This window comes from Elgaria multicarinata, chromosome 5 (genome assembly GCF_023053635.1).
Source record: "Elgaria multicarinata webbii isolate HBS135686 ecotype San Diego chromosome 5, rElgMul1.1.pri, whole genome shotgun sequence".
In the NCBI taxonomy this organism is placed as follows: Eukaryota; Metazoa; Chordata; class Lepidosauria; order Squamata; family Anguidae; genus Elgaria; species Elgaria multicarinata.
In genome coordinates, this window is record NC_086175.1 from 65,563,120 (window position 1) to 65,579,939 (window position 16,820).

At 41.6% G+C, this 16,820-nt stretch overlaps 1 protein-coding gene across 1 annotated transcript in view; it reads left to right on the forward strand.

The window, feature by feature from the left end:
- The window catches only part of LANCL3 (LanC like family member 3), a 32,208-nt gene extending 25,310 nt beyond the window's left edge, over window positions 1-6,898 (forward strand). The window contains exons 3-5 of the mRNA XM_063126519.1: window positions 821-1,018; window positions 2,737-2,944; window positions 6,672-6,898. Of these exons, the coding sequence (XP_062982589.1) occupies window positions 821-1,018; window positions 2,737-2,944; window positions 6,672-6,831 (566 nt within the window). The 3' untranslated portion in view covers window positions 6,832-6,898. The remainder of the gene's footprint in view (window positions 1-820; window positions 1,019-2,736; window positions 2,945-6,671) is intronic.
- The last annotated feature ends 9,922 nt before the right edge of the window (window positions 6,899-16,820 follow it).

Consider the following 16,820-nt stretch of genomic DNA (forward strand, 5'->3'; position numbering starts at 1 on the left):
CTGGACTCAGGAACCACTCACCCACAGGGCTTCCATCTTGCCAGGATTCAGTCTCAGTTTATTGGCCCTCGTCCAGCCCATTACTGAGTCTAGGCACTGGTCCAGGATCTGCACAGCCTCACCTGATTCAGTTGTCACAGGGAGATAGAGCTGCATGTCATCAGCGTATTGATGGCATTTAGCTCCAAATCCCCTAATGACCGCTCCCAACAGCTTCATATAGATGTTAAACCACATTGGGGACAAGCTGGTGCCCTGCAGCACTCCATAGCTCAATTGCCAAGGGGCCAAGGAGTAGTCACCCAATGCTACCCCATAGAAAACGACCCCACAGGTAGGAACGGAACCACTGTAACACAATGCCTCCGATGCCAATCCCATGGAGTTGATCCAGGAGGATATCATGGTCGGTGGTATCAAAAGCCGATGAGAGATCAAGCAGGATTAAGATTGCACCCTTATCAATTTTGTAGGACACTATATATTGCCCATCTTTAAATTCTTCCCTTCTTTTCTTTTCCCCACTTGTAATAGCTTCTGTTTGTTGTTTTCCACTTGTCAGGGTTTGAATTAAGGCTCATTCTCAAGCATTATGTATCTTGTTTTCCACTTCTGAGGTCCTTTTTAAATGTTGGGAAATAGAAAATGGCTGTCTCCTTTTCCACTCACTAGAGACATGATTATAGTGAATAATAGTTAATACCTTCAGAAAAACATAACAGAAAATTGCGGAACTCAGCAGCAACTCTTTCCCCCCTCAAGATCAAACCCCATGGAAATTTGGTGCAGCACTAACTTTAACTATTCCTGTTGTTCACAGGAGCTGCTCATGGACTTTCATCCATCCTTCAGATGCTGCTGTCCTATTATGAATATCTCCCGACTGCTGATCAGGAGCTAGTATGGCAGAGTGTTGACTTTCTCATGGATCAAGAACAGAATAGCAACTGGCCTCCAGAACTAGGAGAGATGATTGAGCGGGAGAATGAGCTTGTACACTGGTGTCATGGAGCTCCAGGTTCTGTGAAGTAGATCAAGAAATTAGTCATTATAATGTCATTTCACACGATGTTATTTTGCTGAGAAAGCAGGGCATTTTTCCCCTGGGCTGGATCTACACTACTACTTTAAAGTGCTTTAAAGCGCTTTATAACAGTTTTGAAAACGGTATATGGCATGTGTCCTGGGCCCCAACAGTTGTCAAAACTGTTATAAAGCGCTTTAAAGTGCTTTAAAGCAGTAATGTAGATCCTGCCCTGGTCTTACATGTGACACTGTCACTGCAATGTTCTTACCTTAAATATTTTTATTATTGCCGAATTGACTGTAAAAATCAGGCAATGAAGGGCAGTCTGAAAGCCTGTGGTGGAACCATTGCTAGAGCAGCTAAATCCATATGCACCACAGTATAGCTTGATCATATGACTATACAATAGCATTACCGGAATCCATATTTTCCCTCAGAGGGCCTTCTCTCTAGCAGAAATTGATACAAAGAGCATAATGGTTCTGCTGGAACTCAAACCTATTTGTGAGAAATCAAACAAGGGCACTCACATTTGCAAATGACTGCATTCGATATCTCACAATGCCGGTACCTCAGTGGAAGCTGGTGGCTCCTATTTCAATGGGGGCAGTGAATGCTCTCTGGGAATCCATCAGAATTCTCATGGAGCTATCCAAAGTGCTGAACCCCCCTCATGGGTTCAGCACTTTGGATAGCTCCTTTAGAGTTTTGACGGGTTCCAACTGAAACCCAGAGCGGATTCACTGAAATAGGAGCCATCAGCCTCCATTGCCATACTCCTGTGTATAGTAGTTCTGGTCAGCATGCAAAACTGGCCTGTGGTGCATTCTGGGCTAGCCCAAGATATTTTGCTGTTTGAGGCAGAGCAGCAAATAGCGCTCCTAAACACCTATATTTGTATAAGCACCTCTTCCATCCCTGGTAGAAAAAAACACAACAATAATAACACAAGTAAGAAACAATTTGCTTTCCTTTTATGAAACCCTAAGGCCAGGCTCTGCCTATTGGTCAGTCTGGCTTTTCCACAGGTGAATTGTTGTGCATTACTACATGTGCAGTGGAGAAGCAATACGTGGATTGCAGTAATGCAGACAACACAGTCTAAAAACTTTGGTTAGATCCCACCTTCTGCAAAGTCTTCATTAGTGTCCCATTAATTCTCTGATATCTTTCATTCAGCCTTCACTTTTTTCTTGATTCAACCTTCACATATTATTTAAATTGCATCCAGGGATCAGAACAGTCTTTCGTTCAGCAGGCAATAGGAAATTGAGCTAAGAGAAATTTAGTACGAATAGCTGGGAAATTTTAGTGTTTAGACATGCAATCCTATGCTAGTTTAGACAGAAAAAAACTCTGACAACTCTCAGCATACCCCAGACCCGTGCTGGCTGGGGAATGCTGAGAGCTGTAGGACTTTTTCTGTCTACATGTGCACAGGATGGCACCTTTATTTTATTTATTTATTACATTTTTATACCGCCAATAGCTGAAGCTCTCTGGGCGGTTCACAAAATACCTTTCGGTATCTCATCATAGAAGGAGACATTTTAATGAGCAGTGGTGGGCTTGTGAAGGAAATAATGTTTAAAATTTTAACCAGTCAGCTGACTTGCATATTTCTTCACTCTGGGTGGAATTTATATAGCAGTTGTTTCATACTTTATTTCTTCAATGGTACTTATAACATTTCCTTGCTCTTTCCCCAGGCATTGCATACATGTTTGCAAAAGCATACTTGGTTTCTAAGAAACCCCAGTATCTAGATAGTTGTATCCGCTGTGGAGAGCTGACTTGGCAGAAGGGACTGCTGAAGAAAGGGCCTGGAATATGTCATGGTGTGGCTGGCAGTGCTTATGTGTTCCTTCTCCTTTACAGGCTCACAGGAAAATCTAAATACATGTACAGAGCACAAAGGTTAGTACTGGTAGGCTGAAAAAGAAGCTTTGATTTTTAATAAGGTCCTTGTGAAACACAGAACATCTTTGTAACCATTGTGTAGTGCACTCTTTCAATGTAGTAGATCTATATTGGTATTTATTTGTTTTCCTCCCAATGCAAAAAGACAAACAAACAACTTTTGGGTGGGGAGGGAGAGTTTCATTGGGATCACAGCAGAAGGGGAAAGGACCCACCATAGGTCTTCTCCTGCTTATGCATCATGACACCAATTTCCTCCTCCGCCTCCTCCTCCTCCTTCTTGCCATGCAGAAGGTCCCAGGTTTGATATCTGGCTTCTCCAGGTAGGGTAAAGAATCCTACCTGGAACCCTGGAGAGCCACATCTGCCAGTCAGTGTCGACAATACTGGGCTCAATGGTCTGATTTAGTATAAGGCAGCTTCCTACGTTCCTGACACGTGAAGTTTGATCCCAATTCTCTAAGCAGCACAGAGTTCCAGGAGCTATGCTATAGGTTTTCACTCTCTTTGAGTAACAGAGCCCCAAAGAAGTATGGTGTCTGTGTAATATTTGCTTTATTTACAAATATACAAGCAGGGCATAAGTGGAGGCAAGCAGGCACTCCTACAAAGCACCAGAGCGTCTATCATACACCAAATCTCCAGAAAGAGACCCTGCCCCTAAAGTGCTTCCCCTTCAGCCATCTCATCCTTCTCTCTTTCTGGGACATTACAACTTCCAATTCACAGCTGCCCCTTCTAAAGTTGCATTGCCCATTCAGGAAACATCCACAGTCATTAAGAAATATTAACAGTCTTTTGCCAAAGATGCTAACCCCTATAAGTGGCCACCTTGAGCATCAGGTAACATTTACAGTATTTAAGGAGGTATCAGACTGCAGACTCGTGGTAGTACAATAGCTCCTCTGTGAGGCTGTTGTAACTCTTTGGTCCCAACAATCAAGTGGCTACCTAGGGGAAACTAGATTACCCAGAAGGAATGGAACAAAGGGCGTTATCTACATCATGATTTCTTATCTCAGAGTTCCTGCTTCTGGAGTAGTATTTACAATGTACAAAAACCCTTGCTTTTGGAAGTAGATTTTAATAATCTTATCAGCCATAGGCTTATTTTTTAATTACAAAACATAGGCGTGCGCAGCTCATTTCATTAGGGTGTGCACCCTGGGATTTTTTTTAAAAAGGTGAACATTTATTGAATACTCAATCATAAAGGATATCATTTTAATTCCTTTATTTATTAAACACTGTAGACACTGATGCCCTACTCAGCGTTCCGTTTGCCTGATCACGGGAGGGCCATTGCAGGTGAGGGGGGAATGCTCCTCAAGCCCCAGCATTGGTAACGCTAGCTGGAGAAGGGGCTTACAAGGCGATATCAGCCTTTGAGGCTCCTCCTCCTACCTCTTTGAAGCACAGCTCCCAGCAGAGAGGCTCCCAGCAGAGCAATTCCTTTTCACTCCTGCTGCCGGAAGCAAAGGTGCTCTTTCGGAGGCAGTGATTCTTCCACTGCACCTGGATTCCCCTCTGGATCCCTACTCAATGGCCCCCTCAATTCGACGTTTATTGTTTGAGACATTAGGGTGTGCCTGTGCACACCTGGCACACCCCTTGTGCATGCTTATGTTACAAAACACATGCAACCCAACATCTTGTTGCTAACTGTAAGATAACCAAGATCACCTTCCTAAGTTCTTTATCCCTGCACCAAGTTAAAGGCTGGAAGGACACATAGGGGTGATCTTGGCACCTGTTCCACCACTGTGGAATCAGGGCCACAATTTCAGGGTGAAGAGATTACATTCTGGGAAGGAGATTCACAATGACATTTGAAAGCTTGGTCTTGATACTTCCAAGAATAAATTGCGGGGACGGGGGACCCAAACCTTAAAGTCAGCATATTTGTTGTGGTTATTTAGAAACAAAACAGATGCTTGTGTTTATTAAACACATGGCTGCTGATTTGGCAATAAAGTCTGGACAAGGTAGATGAGTGAACTTTTAACACTAAAGCAACACTCTGCTAGTTAAGACTCCCCTCCCTCCAACCCAGCTCCAAGCCTGCTAGGGGGGAAAAGTTCAAAGCAGTAGAGTGTTGGGAGCTAATGTGGGAGAAGAGTCAAGTTCCACCCAATCCCTTCAGTGTTAGTTAAACCCACTCACCCTTGCTTTATTGCCAGTGAATGTGTGTTTAATAAACATGTGTGTCTGGTTTAGCCCATATTATACCCCATAATAATCAGAGGCCTTAGCTAGACCTAAGGTTTATCCCAGGATCGTCCCGGAGTCGTCCCTGCCTGCTCCCAGGATCCCCTGTGTGTTATTTACATGAACAAGGATGACCCCAGGATGATCCCAGGATAAACCTTAGGTCTAGCTAAGGCTGGAGATATAGACACTCTTGAGGAATAATAATCATTTGTGGGCTAAAACATAGCATGGGGAATCCCCGCTCCCTGAATGTCAGATTTGTGTGGAATTCCTGTCCTACCCTGTGGCTGAGCATCTTGCAAAAGAGCATATTTTGATAGCCCAGGATGGGAGCAATGATTTCATATTTGTACGGCTAAGTATTTTAAGTGGTTTTTTTTCCCTGCATATGTGCATCAATCTGTAAATCCAAATCCAATTAATCTGTAAATTTTAAAACATTAACAAATTCTGACATGAAAGCTATTCAGTTCTCTCTAATTTCAGTAATTTCTGGATACTTTATTGACATTCCTGATATGATACTCAATTTGCTACAGGAAATTTAAACTTAAAAATGGAGAAAGCGCCAAGCAAGTAAGACTTCCAGGGTTGGAGCCAGCCTGGGTTGTGTGTGGAATTATCAAATTGTGTCAGTTTGGATCTGAGTCAGAGGCAAGGGAAGACTGGATTATGATATGAAGAACCAAGTTAGGTCCCAGTAGGAAATGGGACCACGTAGAACAGGCGGGTCTAAAGCCAGCAGTGTAAGTCAGAGCAGAAGGGAAAAGCTGGGACAAGAGCTAGAAAGGTTCAGATAGTGAGCTCCAACAGACAAGCGTTTATTGCATGCTCATTACTGGGCACTCACAGATTTTTGAAGGTCCCTCTCATAACAATGTCTGCCTCCCATGCGCCTCCCACTCCTTCTTGCCTTCTTTGCGCCACAAAAACACACACTGGTAAGTCCGATTTAAAATAAAGGTGGAAGTTACCACTATCTCCTGCTGTGTGCAGGAGAAGCAGTGAGATCAAAACGGTCACGTGCACATTGTTTGCTTCCTCTTTCAGAAGAGGAAGTAATGAGGCACAAATGTGAGGGCGGAGAAGTGACGGTAAGTAAACGTGATTTCCCCTTGTGTGATGACGCTCAATGTGGCAAGCTGAATGGGGTGGGGGGGGGAAGACTCCAGTCCAGACCTATCCTCTTTGCAACAGCAGCAGCTTCAGGAAACAACTGTTGAGCTCCCAATCACTCCCCTCTTCCTTTTAGGGTTGCAGACAATCTGGAGCTGATCAGGGGGAGGCAGGGAACAGATATGTCTTTTTGATGATGCCATACAGATACAAAAGGGCAGAGGTAAGCTAGAGCAGGGCCTGGTCATAGTACAGATGCAGTAGAACAGATCTGAGAAGTGGTATATGTCCATAAACATACGAGTAAGTTTTGTTTTGTTCTGAGTTAAGAACAGTTTTGAAACTAGCTTCTTTGATATAGCCAATAATGCTTTCTTTGTCTATCCTTATTTCTTAGGTTTGCAGAGTTCTTGTTTACTGAAGAATTTAAGGCTGGTTCCAGGGCATTGGAAAGTCTTTACAGTCTCTTTGAAGGTTCCTCAGGGACAATGTGTTTCTTGGTTGACTTGCTGCAACCTAACCAGGCTGAGTTCCCTCTTTTCAGCATCTTTGTGTAAAATGGAACATTGTCCAGTGCCGTGCCAGGACAGCCATTCTGGAGGCACAATTTCAATTCACTATGAAGGAAGCCTGTTTTAAAATAATACATCCATTTCGGCATTACCACTAATGAGATAGCCTTATACTTTCCGGGGTGGGGGAGAATGAAGCAGGTGAAAGTTCTCCCTGACACACACGCGCGCGCACACACACACACACACTCACACATGTTTGGGAAGGGGAGGATGTAACTTCAAATAGTAAGTAACAATGCTAAACAAAGGGTCTGTATTTATCCAAAACTGAAAAGAAATTCAGATAAATAGGATGTTAAAATGACTTTTTCATAAAAAGGAGCAATATTTTATCTTTAAAACGATGGATTTCTTGGAGTGACAACATGGAAATTTGAAATTAAGGGAACTGCAAGTGGGAAACAAAATGTTAACTGAAATATGGTGCAATCCTACGCATGTTTAGACAAACAAAAGGTCCTCTAACAGCAGCAAAAGTTGTACGGCTTTTTTGTGTCTAAATATGCATAGGATTGCACTCTTAGTGGTTAAAACGTACAAACAATCACCATGCTAAATTCTGATTGGGGAGGCAGGCAATAAAAATTTGGAGAATCAAATATCTTTGATATACAGTTCTTCTGCATGTATTATTACCATGTATGAATGTAGTTAATACTGGTAGAAACTCAGGGCCTTCCTAGACCTACCTTTGAATCCTGTTGAGAGGAGGGGCCAGCCCACGTTAAAAGTAGCGCGGGCTGTCGGCCCAGTCTAAACGTCAGACACGACGGGCTGCAGGAAAGCCCCGTCACGTCCACCATTTTTTAATTTTTAAAGGGCCGGGTGCGCAGGAGCACACCATCGATTAAGGTAGGCTTTTTAAAAAAGGGGTTCCCTGCTCCACCCCCGCCCAAGATTTCCCCACCCTGGCCGCGATGCCCCAGCCTGCAATCTCCGATCCCTCCCTGCCCGCGATCTCTGATCCCCCCCATCTCCCCCTGGGTCCGTTTTCCCCCCATCTCCCCACCCTGCCCTGATGGCCGCAGCGCTCCTGTGGAATGCTGCATGCCGTCCGCCGCTTTTCCTGGCTATTCGTGAGTAAATGTGGTAGCTGGGAAAAGCAGCAGAATGGACTACATGCCCGTGGTCAGGAAATACCGGGTCACAACCAGTGCTGGTTATCCCAAGCCAAGTGAGGGTTACCCCTGCCTGAGCCCGGGATCCCCTGTACATCATCTGGATGCACAGGGCCCGGGCCCGGGTCCGGGTTTGCACTAAGCTACCCCTTCGTCTAGCAAGGCCCAAAGCTTGCCTTAAGCATCCTGGTTCTCAAGATGTGAAATGGGGCTCCCCTGAAAAGATGAAAGCAATTTATCTAAAGTAAAATCTCCTCCTTGGTTTTTACCCATTTTTCTGCTTGTCTTTAGAGTCCATGAGGCAGAGTTCTGACTTCTTATAATGGGCTGGTGGATACTGAAATATTTATACTGTAAGCTCAAGGTACAAAGGGAAAAAAATCTCACCATGTTGGGAAAATGGTTTGGCTTGTGAATTCCCCCTTAGGGCATCACAGTAGTTCCTCAGTGGCAGTTTCCTAGAGTTACCTGATAATGAGGATGATGAGGATGACGACCTACCTCACAGGGCTGTTATGACAAAGCAGAGTCTTATAACCTCTGCTTGCAAACCTTGGCTGCTCTATAAGACTGATAGCACAACCCTATAGATACTTATCTATTAGAATTTATTGACACTTACTCCCAGGTAAGTGTGTATAGGATTGCAGCCTAAACAGATATCCAAGTACAGCTATGTATATGTTTAGCCCTTTGGATACATATCTTGAAAAAGCTTTAGCTTTGATGATTTGTGGTTTTCAGCCAACCTGACAGACAAAAGTCTAGACTCAAAAGACAAGGATTCTTTCTTAACATTTTCCAATACAAAACTAATTGTAAAGTAATAGCATAAGTTTATACAAATGGCTTTCTCATTATTGATAAAACTCAGTAAATGGTTTTGGTATTAAATGGTTTGAGAATATTTCCCATTAGATTATCCTGTGTTATAATGATCACAGTCATAAAACACACTTCTTTGAGAGAGATCCCCATTGGTTTCCATGGACATTACACATCCACATCATTTGCATAGAACTGAAGTGTATGAAAGATGGGAGCCTGGTGCCCACTGATTTGAATGGGTTTGAGCTGTATTTTCGAAAGCTCCCCTTGCAGGGTGGAATCCCTTCCTTTTCCTTCTATCTCTTTCCTTGCAGAATCTCCTAAAAATATTGCAGTTTCCTTTTTTTGTAGATATGATATAATCACCTCTGGTCTCAGACATCTGATGTGAAAATTGTCTTTCCTTAATGGAGATTTAGAACTACTGGGGAAAAAATGTGAAGAGATGTTATGCTACAGCAGCACTATTTCAGTAACATTCAATACGTTCTTAAAACGTCAATGCAGACTGACATGCAGGAGGGTTTTTAGCACTGGGATCTCCAACATGGTGCATTTTAATTTTATTTCTTAATTATTATCTTTTTAAATAAAGAGCGCAATCCTATGCATGTTCAGATATTAAAAGTCTTACAACTCCAAGGGCTCATCTACACCAAGCAGGATATTCCATTATGAAAGAGGTATGAAAGTGGTATAGAAAAGGCAGGAGCCACACTACTGCTTTATAGTGGTACTGAAATGCACTGACAACTTTTGGGGCCCATGACACATCTACACCAAACAGGATAGAACACTATGAAAGTGGTATGAAAGCGGTATATGGTATGTGTCAATGGGCCCCAACAGTTGTCAGTGCACTTCAATACCACTATAAAGCAGTAGTGTGGCTCCTGCATTTTATATACCACTTTCATAGTGGAATATCCTGCTTGGTGTAAGATGAGCCCCCAGTTTGCCCAAGTCAACCCTGCTGGCTGTGGAGTGCTGGGAGTTGTAGGATGCTTTTCTGGCTAAACATGCATGGGATTGCACCCTAAAACATTCTTAAAGAACTGGGAGAGTGGTGTGCTGCAGCAAAAAAGTGCTATCCTCCAGTGCCATCTTCATTCAGGTTCAAAAAGTGGGTTTGCGTTTTAGAGATCAGAGCTACTCTCTGTCTTGTAATTTGGTTTGGGAGCAAATTACTTTTCTTTTAGTCTTGCCAGTTTGCCTTCTGGGAAAGCGTGTTTTGACACCACCCATTTCCACCATGGCAGCCATTTTATGAATGGGCAAGCCCCCCCCCCCCGGCAGTCATTTTGTGACAGCTCCCACCTTTCTCAAAAACTCCAAATGTGACTACCAGCCCAAAAATGTTGGGGATCTCTGTCTTAGGAATTCAAGAATATGTGTGTCGATTTGGAAGTCCCACCATGTTCAATGGGACTCACTCTCAAAGAAGTGTTAGCATTGCAGCAGCCCAAGTTAAGTCCTTAAATGTGCTAGGTTGCTTATATGGTTAATTAAATAGAAATTTAAATAATATAATGGTTTTTTCAGTTATTCTTTCTTAAAGAAAAAGGATTGTTAATCTTTGCCAAACATTGTGTGCCTATTTGTAATGCATATGTCTTGTTTGCTAGTGTGTAAGAAATTAGATTTTACCCTAAGGGGCTATTACTATGTGAGACTGATGAGCAACAGTAAAGTAAATTATTTCAACTAAATATAGAATTGTAAAGGAAAAATATCAAACAACAATAATATTATTGATGTTACTATTGTTGTTGTTCTTATTCTTATTATTAGAGCTGAGCAATTGTTTCAGTAGCATATTTGTACATTTTAGCAAATACCCATTGTTTTTTCTATAATCTTGACATATGTTGTCACAAGTTTGGTCTTAGCTGACACAGCTCTGTTTTTAAATGTGACAAATATTTTGTGGAAGATGGGTAAGCCACTGATCCTCTTTGATCTCTCTACATTCTGCTGTTGTGCCACGTAACTTATTTCATTTGAAAGGCAAACTGTCCGCTCATTTACATCATGTTATTTCAATACTTCTGGTATGTGTATGAACTCTTATTTTTCTGCCAGGGCAAATAATCATCCCCATACTGTATTATATTCAAATTATTGACTACAGCAGAACAAAGAATCTACAGGTCATGATGTCCAGTTATACAGCATCTCACATCTCCTGGGACAATCACAAGTGGTCAAGTAAATGAGGCCCAAACTGTATGCTTTTAAAGTTATAATTAAGGATGGCTGTAAAATCAGTCTTAGCAAGATTTCCATACATATGGCCATCCTTTTTTAAAGAAAAGGTGCTTAGGATGTTTGCATTGTATGCCTCATACTTTTTGAATGAGAGTAGCAGGTTTACCCTAGTATATATAACAGAGCATGTATTTCCCAACTCCAGAGAGGAAAGTGAAATATCATAATCAGGATCTGTTGGACTTCTAGAAGTCAATATTTCTGTAAAGGAAGAAATAAGTGCTTATGAGGAGGTATATCATCTCCTGTCTCAGTCCTGCATCACAAACCATGGAACTGACCTGCTCTTGCAGAGATGTGATTACCTATGTAGTAGTATAAGGGTCATTTAGGGCAAGAAATTTACAATGCAATCCTGTGCATGTTTTCTCAGAAGTAAGTTCCACTGAGTTCTGCTGAGCTCAATGAGTCTTATTCTCAAGTAAGCAAGCATAGAATGGCAGCCTTACAGCACAACCTTTAGCATGTTTACTCAGAAGTATATCCATCTAAGTTCAATGTGCTTAGGATTGTAGCCTTAATAAATAACCAAAAAACCCTAGACTAAGAGAAAAACATATTATGCAAAGCCATAAGCCAGCAATACTCAGGGCCTGTGAAACAATACAGTATTTAAGGGATGTGACTAGGTATATTCCAACTAAGTAGCACAGTTTGTGCTTCATCACATGACTATTTATAGCCCATACAATGCACTTAAGAGTTAAAATGTCTTGATACATGTCAACATCAATCATAACAGACTTTCATCATCGTGTGCATGTATACATGAGGAATTTCTGTTTGCACTGAATTTCTCGGTAGTTGTATCTACTGCTTTCAATCTGTACATTTTACTTAACTGTATTGTCTTATTGAACAATCTTGTGATAAAAGATTCCATTTCTATGAGTGTTTATTCACTGTAGGCAAGATGTAGCCAAGTTGAAGTATATTAGAGTGTATTGTTTTAGCAGTTGCATGCCTAGTCTTGTAATATTTTGCAATATTTTAAAAATACAGTTATAATATATAACAATAGCTCTTGGGAATGAAAGGTGGTGCTTTCTGATTCTAAAATTATATAGATTCCCTATTTTTCACATGCTAACTCTGAAAGAACTTGGTTACCAGTTAAATTAGAATTTAGCAATATAATATAGCAGATTATGAGATTTAATTAAAATTTATTTTGCAAACCAATATGCTGCTTGCTGGTCAAAAATATTTTATAATGCAGTGTTATTCCTAAGTAATGTTATATAATGATAGACCAAAATATATTTTCTATACAATGACTATATAATACATACAGCGGGGAAGGTTTTCTCAAATCCTTCTGTTTCATTCAGAAGGAAACTAATCTCAAACATTATGTTCCATGTTTAATCTTTGTTGCAATGCCTGACAGGGAGAAAGTGGGTGCAATAATAATGGGTTTGATTCTGCATTTGAGGCTGCTCTTGGCAGCATCTCCTCTCAGAAGTACCAGTGACCTCACATTACCAACAAAAGCACTTAATCATTGGCTTGTGGCAAATGTCCACTTGCTTGAAGTTAAGCACAATCTTGTATACCTTGATTTTTGAGAATCAAAATCATGTGTAAGCCATTGCCTTTGAGGATCAGGTATTGCACCGCTAATTTCACTAGAAATTGACTGAATTGCCATTGACTGAAGCAGATGTAGAATCAAATGCCATGTGTCGCTGAAGACCATGGGGAGTTACTGACATTAGACCATAGATTGGCAGAGCCCCAGTTTGGCACCAGTGTACACAAAGTCATCTTAAAGTAATGTATATAAGAACCAGCAAAGTGGAGGAAGAACTATTTTGTGTTGCTGTTATGTACAATGGATGGTAACCTCTGTTCATTGGTTTCAGCATTTCGTATTCATATCATACGTAATAAGAACCTTGTGTATCCTCAGCTTTGATCTGTGCTCACTGCCAGCAAATAATATAGTCTCTTTAGAATCAAGATGAACTTACTCTTGCAGAATTGCACCTTAAGGTTAAATAAAAACTCTTGCCACTATAATGTTTAAAACACTGTGATGTTTCAAAATGTGTTTATTGTATTAGTTTTGTATTGTAAACTAGAGACATATAAAAATATAGGTTTTTAAAAGCTTTGTAAAACAGTGGTCAAAATATTGGCTTAGCAATGACAGAAGAATTCGCCATTTATCCATGTTATTTATATAAAACCAATGTGATATTTTGCCTTAATTCAAATAAAGCAGAACTGTATGTGCTGTGGCTTTTTTATATTTATTGAACAATGACCTGGTTCATACATAACACTAAACTATGATTTAATGTTATGTGCATGAGCCTCAGCTTCATGCACTATCCCCTGCCCTCTCCTCTGGGACAGTCATGAGAAGATTTCACTTCTGTTTTCGATCATTATGTCTGAATCCTAAACTGTGGCTTAGGCAAATCTTAATTATGGTTTAGGGAAACAAGCCACCTTCAGAAACCATAGTTTGAAGTCAGCTTGTTTCAATAAGCCATAGTTAAGATTAACCACAGTGTGTCTGGGTTTGGACATAATAAACGAGAGAGAGAGAGAGAGAGAGAGAGAGAGAGAGAGAGAGAGAGAGAGAGAGAGAGATCTGAAAATCAATGATTCAATTTTGGTGACAAAGATCTAGGACCACTAGTAAATGAGGCATCCACCCGTGAGTATGGGGTAATCCACAGAGATGTAGCACAAGCGCACTGTATGTCCTGTGAGGAAAATAAACCTGAGAGTGCTGGATTTTAGAAGTGTGCTGGAAAATTTGATCTTCGGATTTCTTAGAAGTTCCCCACCCACCCTATTCTACAAAGGCTGGGTATATAGAAATACATCCAGTCAGATGCTTGGGCGTCATTGGCCCCGATCTAGTTAGGAAACATAGCACATGGTACAGCCCTTTCTGGAATGCTGCTTTCTGGACTGAAGGGGGCTGTCAGAATGTTTGAATGATTCTTGTACATTAAAACAAACCACCCCATACACACAGGCACATAATTCAATAACTTTGTCCTAAATGTGAACTGTACAGTGCTTCACTGTACACTGTACAGTGCTCCAAAATTTTTTGGGGTGTTTGGTTTGAGATGGTGGTTTCACACACGCAAGCCACCACTTAATATTACAGAGAAAGAGAGTGATGAAAATGAATGTATGTGTAGGGTGGCCATATGACTGGATTTGCCCGGATTTCTCTGGGTTTTTGGTGACAAATCCAGGAGGGGAAGGGGAAATCCGGATTTTCCCAATCTTCCCCAGCCAAAGAGCAGCTCTAATGCGAATTAACAAAAATGCTTATAACTCCATCATTTTTAAAGATAAAGACATGAAACTTGGCACAATGGTAGCTCTTAGGTAGGGCTTTAGTCATACCAAATTTGAAGCTTATCTGTTCATCCATTGATTTTTTAAGGATTTTTTTTTAAATTTAGGTTTTTAAATTATTTTTTAAAAATGTTATTTTTAAAGATAAAGAGATGAAACTTGGCACCATGATTGCTCCTAACAAGGACTTTAGCTATGCCAAGTTTGAAACAGATCTGTTCATCCATTGAGTTTTAGGATTTTTTTAAAAGTTTGAGGTTTTAAAATTATTATTTTTAAAAAATGTCATTTTTAAAGATAAAGGGCTGAAAGTTGGCACCATGATAGCTCTTAAGGAGAGATTTAGCCATGCCAAGTATGAATCAGATCTGTTCATCCATTGTTTTTTAAGGAATTTTTTTTAAAGTTCAAAGTTTTAAAATTATTGTGTTTTAAAACTGCTGGAGTCAGGTTGTCAAACCTCCTCTTTGGGGTGTTGCACATTGAGCAGTTTCAGCCCTTGGCATTAAGGGGATCTCCAGTCTTTAGGTAAGAAGTCCTGGGCAAGCAGGGCACCTTTCCTGTTGCAGATTTGGTGTGCAGTCAGGTACCTGGAGCTCAGCAGAGGCAAGGCATCCACAAATCAAAATGTGGGAAAGGAGAGGTCAGTCAAAGCAGCCCACAGGGCAAACCAGAATGGGCCAGAGGCCTTTTTCTCAAATTTCCACATCATGGGCGATGAAGGGTCATCTTTAGAGAAAAACTCTCACGACCAACAGTAAGGTGCCAGTTGAGAGAGAAGCTCTCTTCTTTGCAGATGCCCTGTTGCTGCGAATATTGGAACCTGGCATATCATTGCTTTGCTTCGCTACCATTTTCCTTCCACTTCTCTTTGTACACTTGTGAGCTAGGCTCTGACTGCACTGCTGGGATGCAATGCAGAACATTTGAAATGCATACCAGAGAAAAATAGATTTGTGTCTATGGCTGGCTGGCATATCTCTTAGAGACAGAGTTAGACTGAAGACACAACTCAGAGATGGCTGTAGCTGAGCCATGAGAGGCTGCTGTACCACAGAGAGCCTTTTTAAGAGTATCTCAGAATCTAGTTTTGGTGCAGGCAGAGGAGGCTGGGGGTGTTTTTTTAAAACAACAACAACAACAACAACAAGAGTCACCGGATGCAACCAAGCTATAAGCTGTTGCCCTACCCCCAGCCACAGGGTACAAGTGCACAGCCTGGCTGGATGGTTGGGAGACTTTGGCAGAGAGGGGGGAATTATTTGAGGCTGGAAATGTTGGCAGGCTGGCATAAGGCAGAGAGAGGCTGAAGGCAACCCAGATGCACCTGTAGCTTGGCCCTGAGGCTGGCTTGCCACGCAGAGTGTTTTAAGAGTGCATCAAAGTTGTGCAGGAGGAGAGGAGGTGGAGGCGGCTGGTGGCAGAGGTTTTTAAAGTATTGGGCAAAAGGTGGGATATAATAATAATAACAACAACAATAATAATAATGTAAGAGTCACCAGACATGACCAAGCAATAACCTGCAATAAGCAATATCCCAAGGCCCAAGCGTGCAGCCTAGCTGGACCATTGGGAGACTTTGGGGTGGGGGAGAGAGAAAGAGAGATTGTTTGAGGCTGGAGGCTTTGGTTTGTCTGCAATGACTTAGAGTGAGAGGCAACAGAGGCTGCACAGACAACCCAGAGACATCTATTGTAACTTAGCCCCATGGTGCTGGCATGAAACGCAGGGCGTTAGGAAGAGGGTCTCAGAGTCACATGTTTGTGCAGGAAGTAGACAGGAGTTCAAAGTCTGGATGTGCGAAGTGGTGCCAACACACAAGCCTTGAGAAGCTAATGTCTATAAGTGAGAAGTGTGAATGGGCAAAGCAGTGTTCACTGCCACAACACCCACCCTAATGTTAGAGCAGAGAAACTTGTGACAATTATACACAAGCTTTTTTAAAAAATTGAAATTAAAAACAGCCAGACATCCGGTCCGCCAGTAGCAAACCCTGTTAACAACAACAGCAGCTTGCAATGAGTGAAGATAGTCAGAAAAGATATTTGAGGGAAGGGAAGACTGTAACACTCAGAGTATAGCAAAAGCGTCAAAGTACAGCAAAACCTACAAAAGTAGGAGTGAGTGAAGTTAATTTCAGATGATTTTAATATTAAGATGTTATGTAGTGACCAAGGCTATGTTTGGGTGGGCACGCCCCCTTGGTGCTGGGCACGCCCCTTTGGGGGCCGACTATGTTGTCCTCGTTTTTGGTTTCCAAAATATGTTCACCCTAGTATGCAGTCTTACTTGTTTATTGTGGTAAGTAGGGTTGCCAGCTTTTTTCTGACAAAGCTCATAGGGCATCTGTGTGACATGCAAAAAATTCAACAGGTGCAGACTTTTCCCACCAGGGAAACACTGTCAGGGAGGCACAGAGCCTTGAGG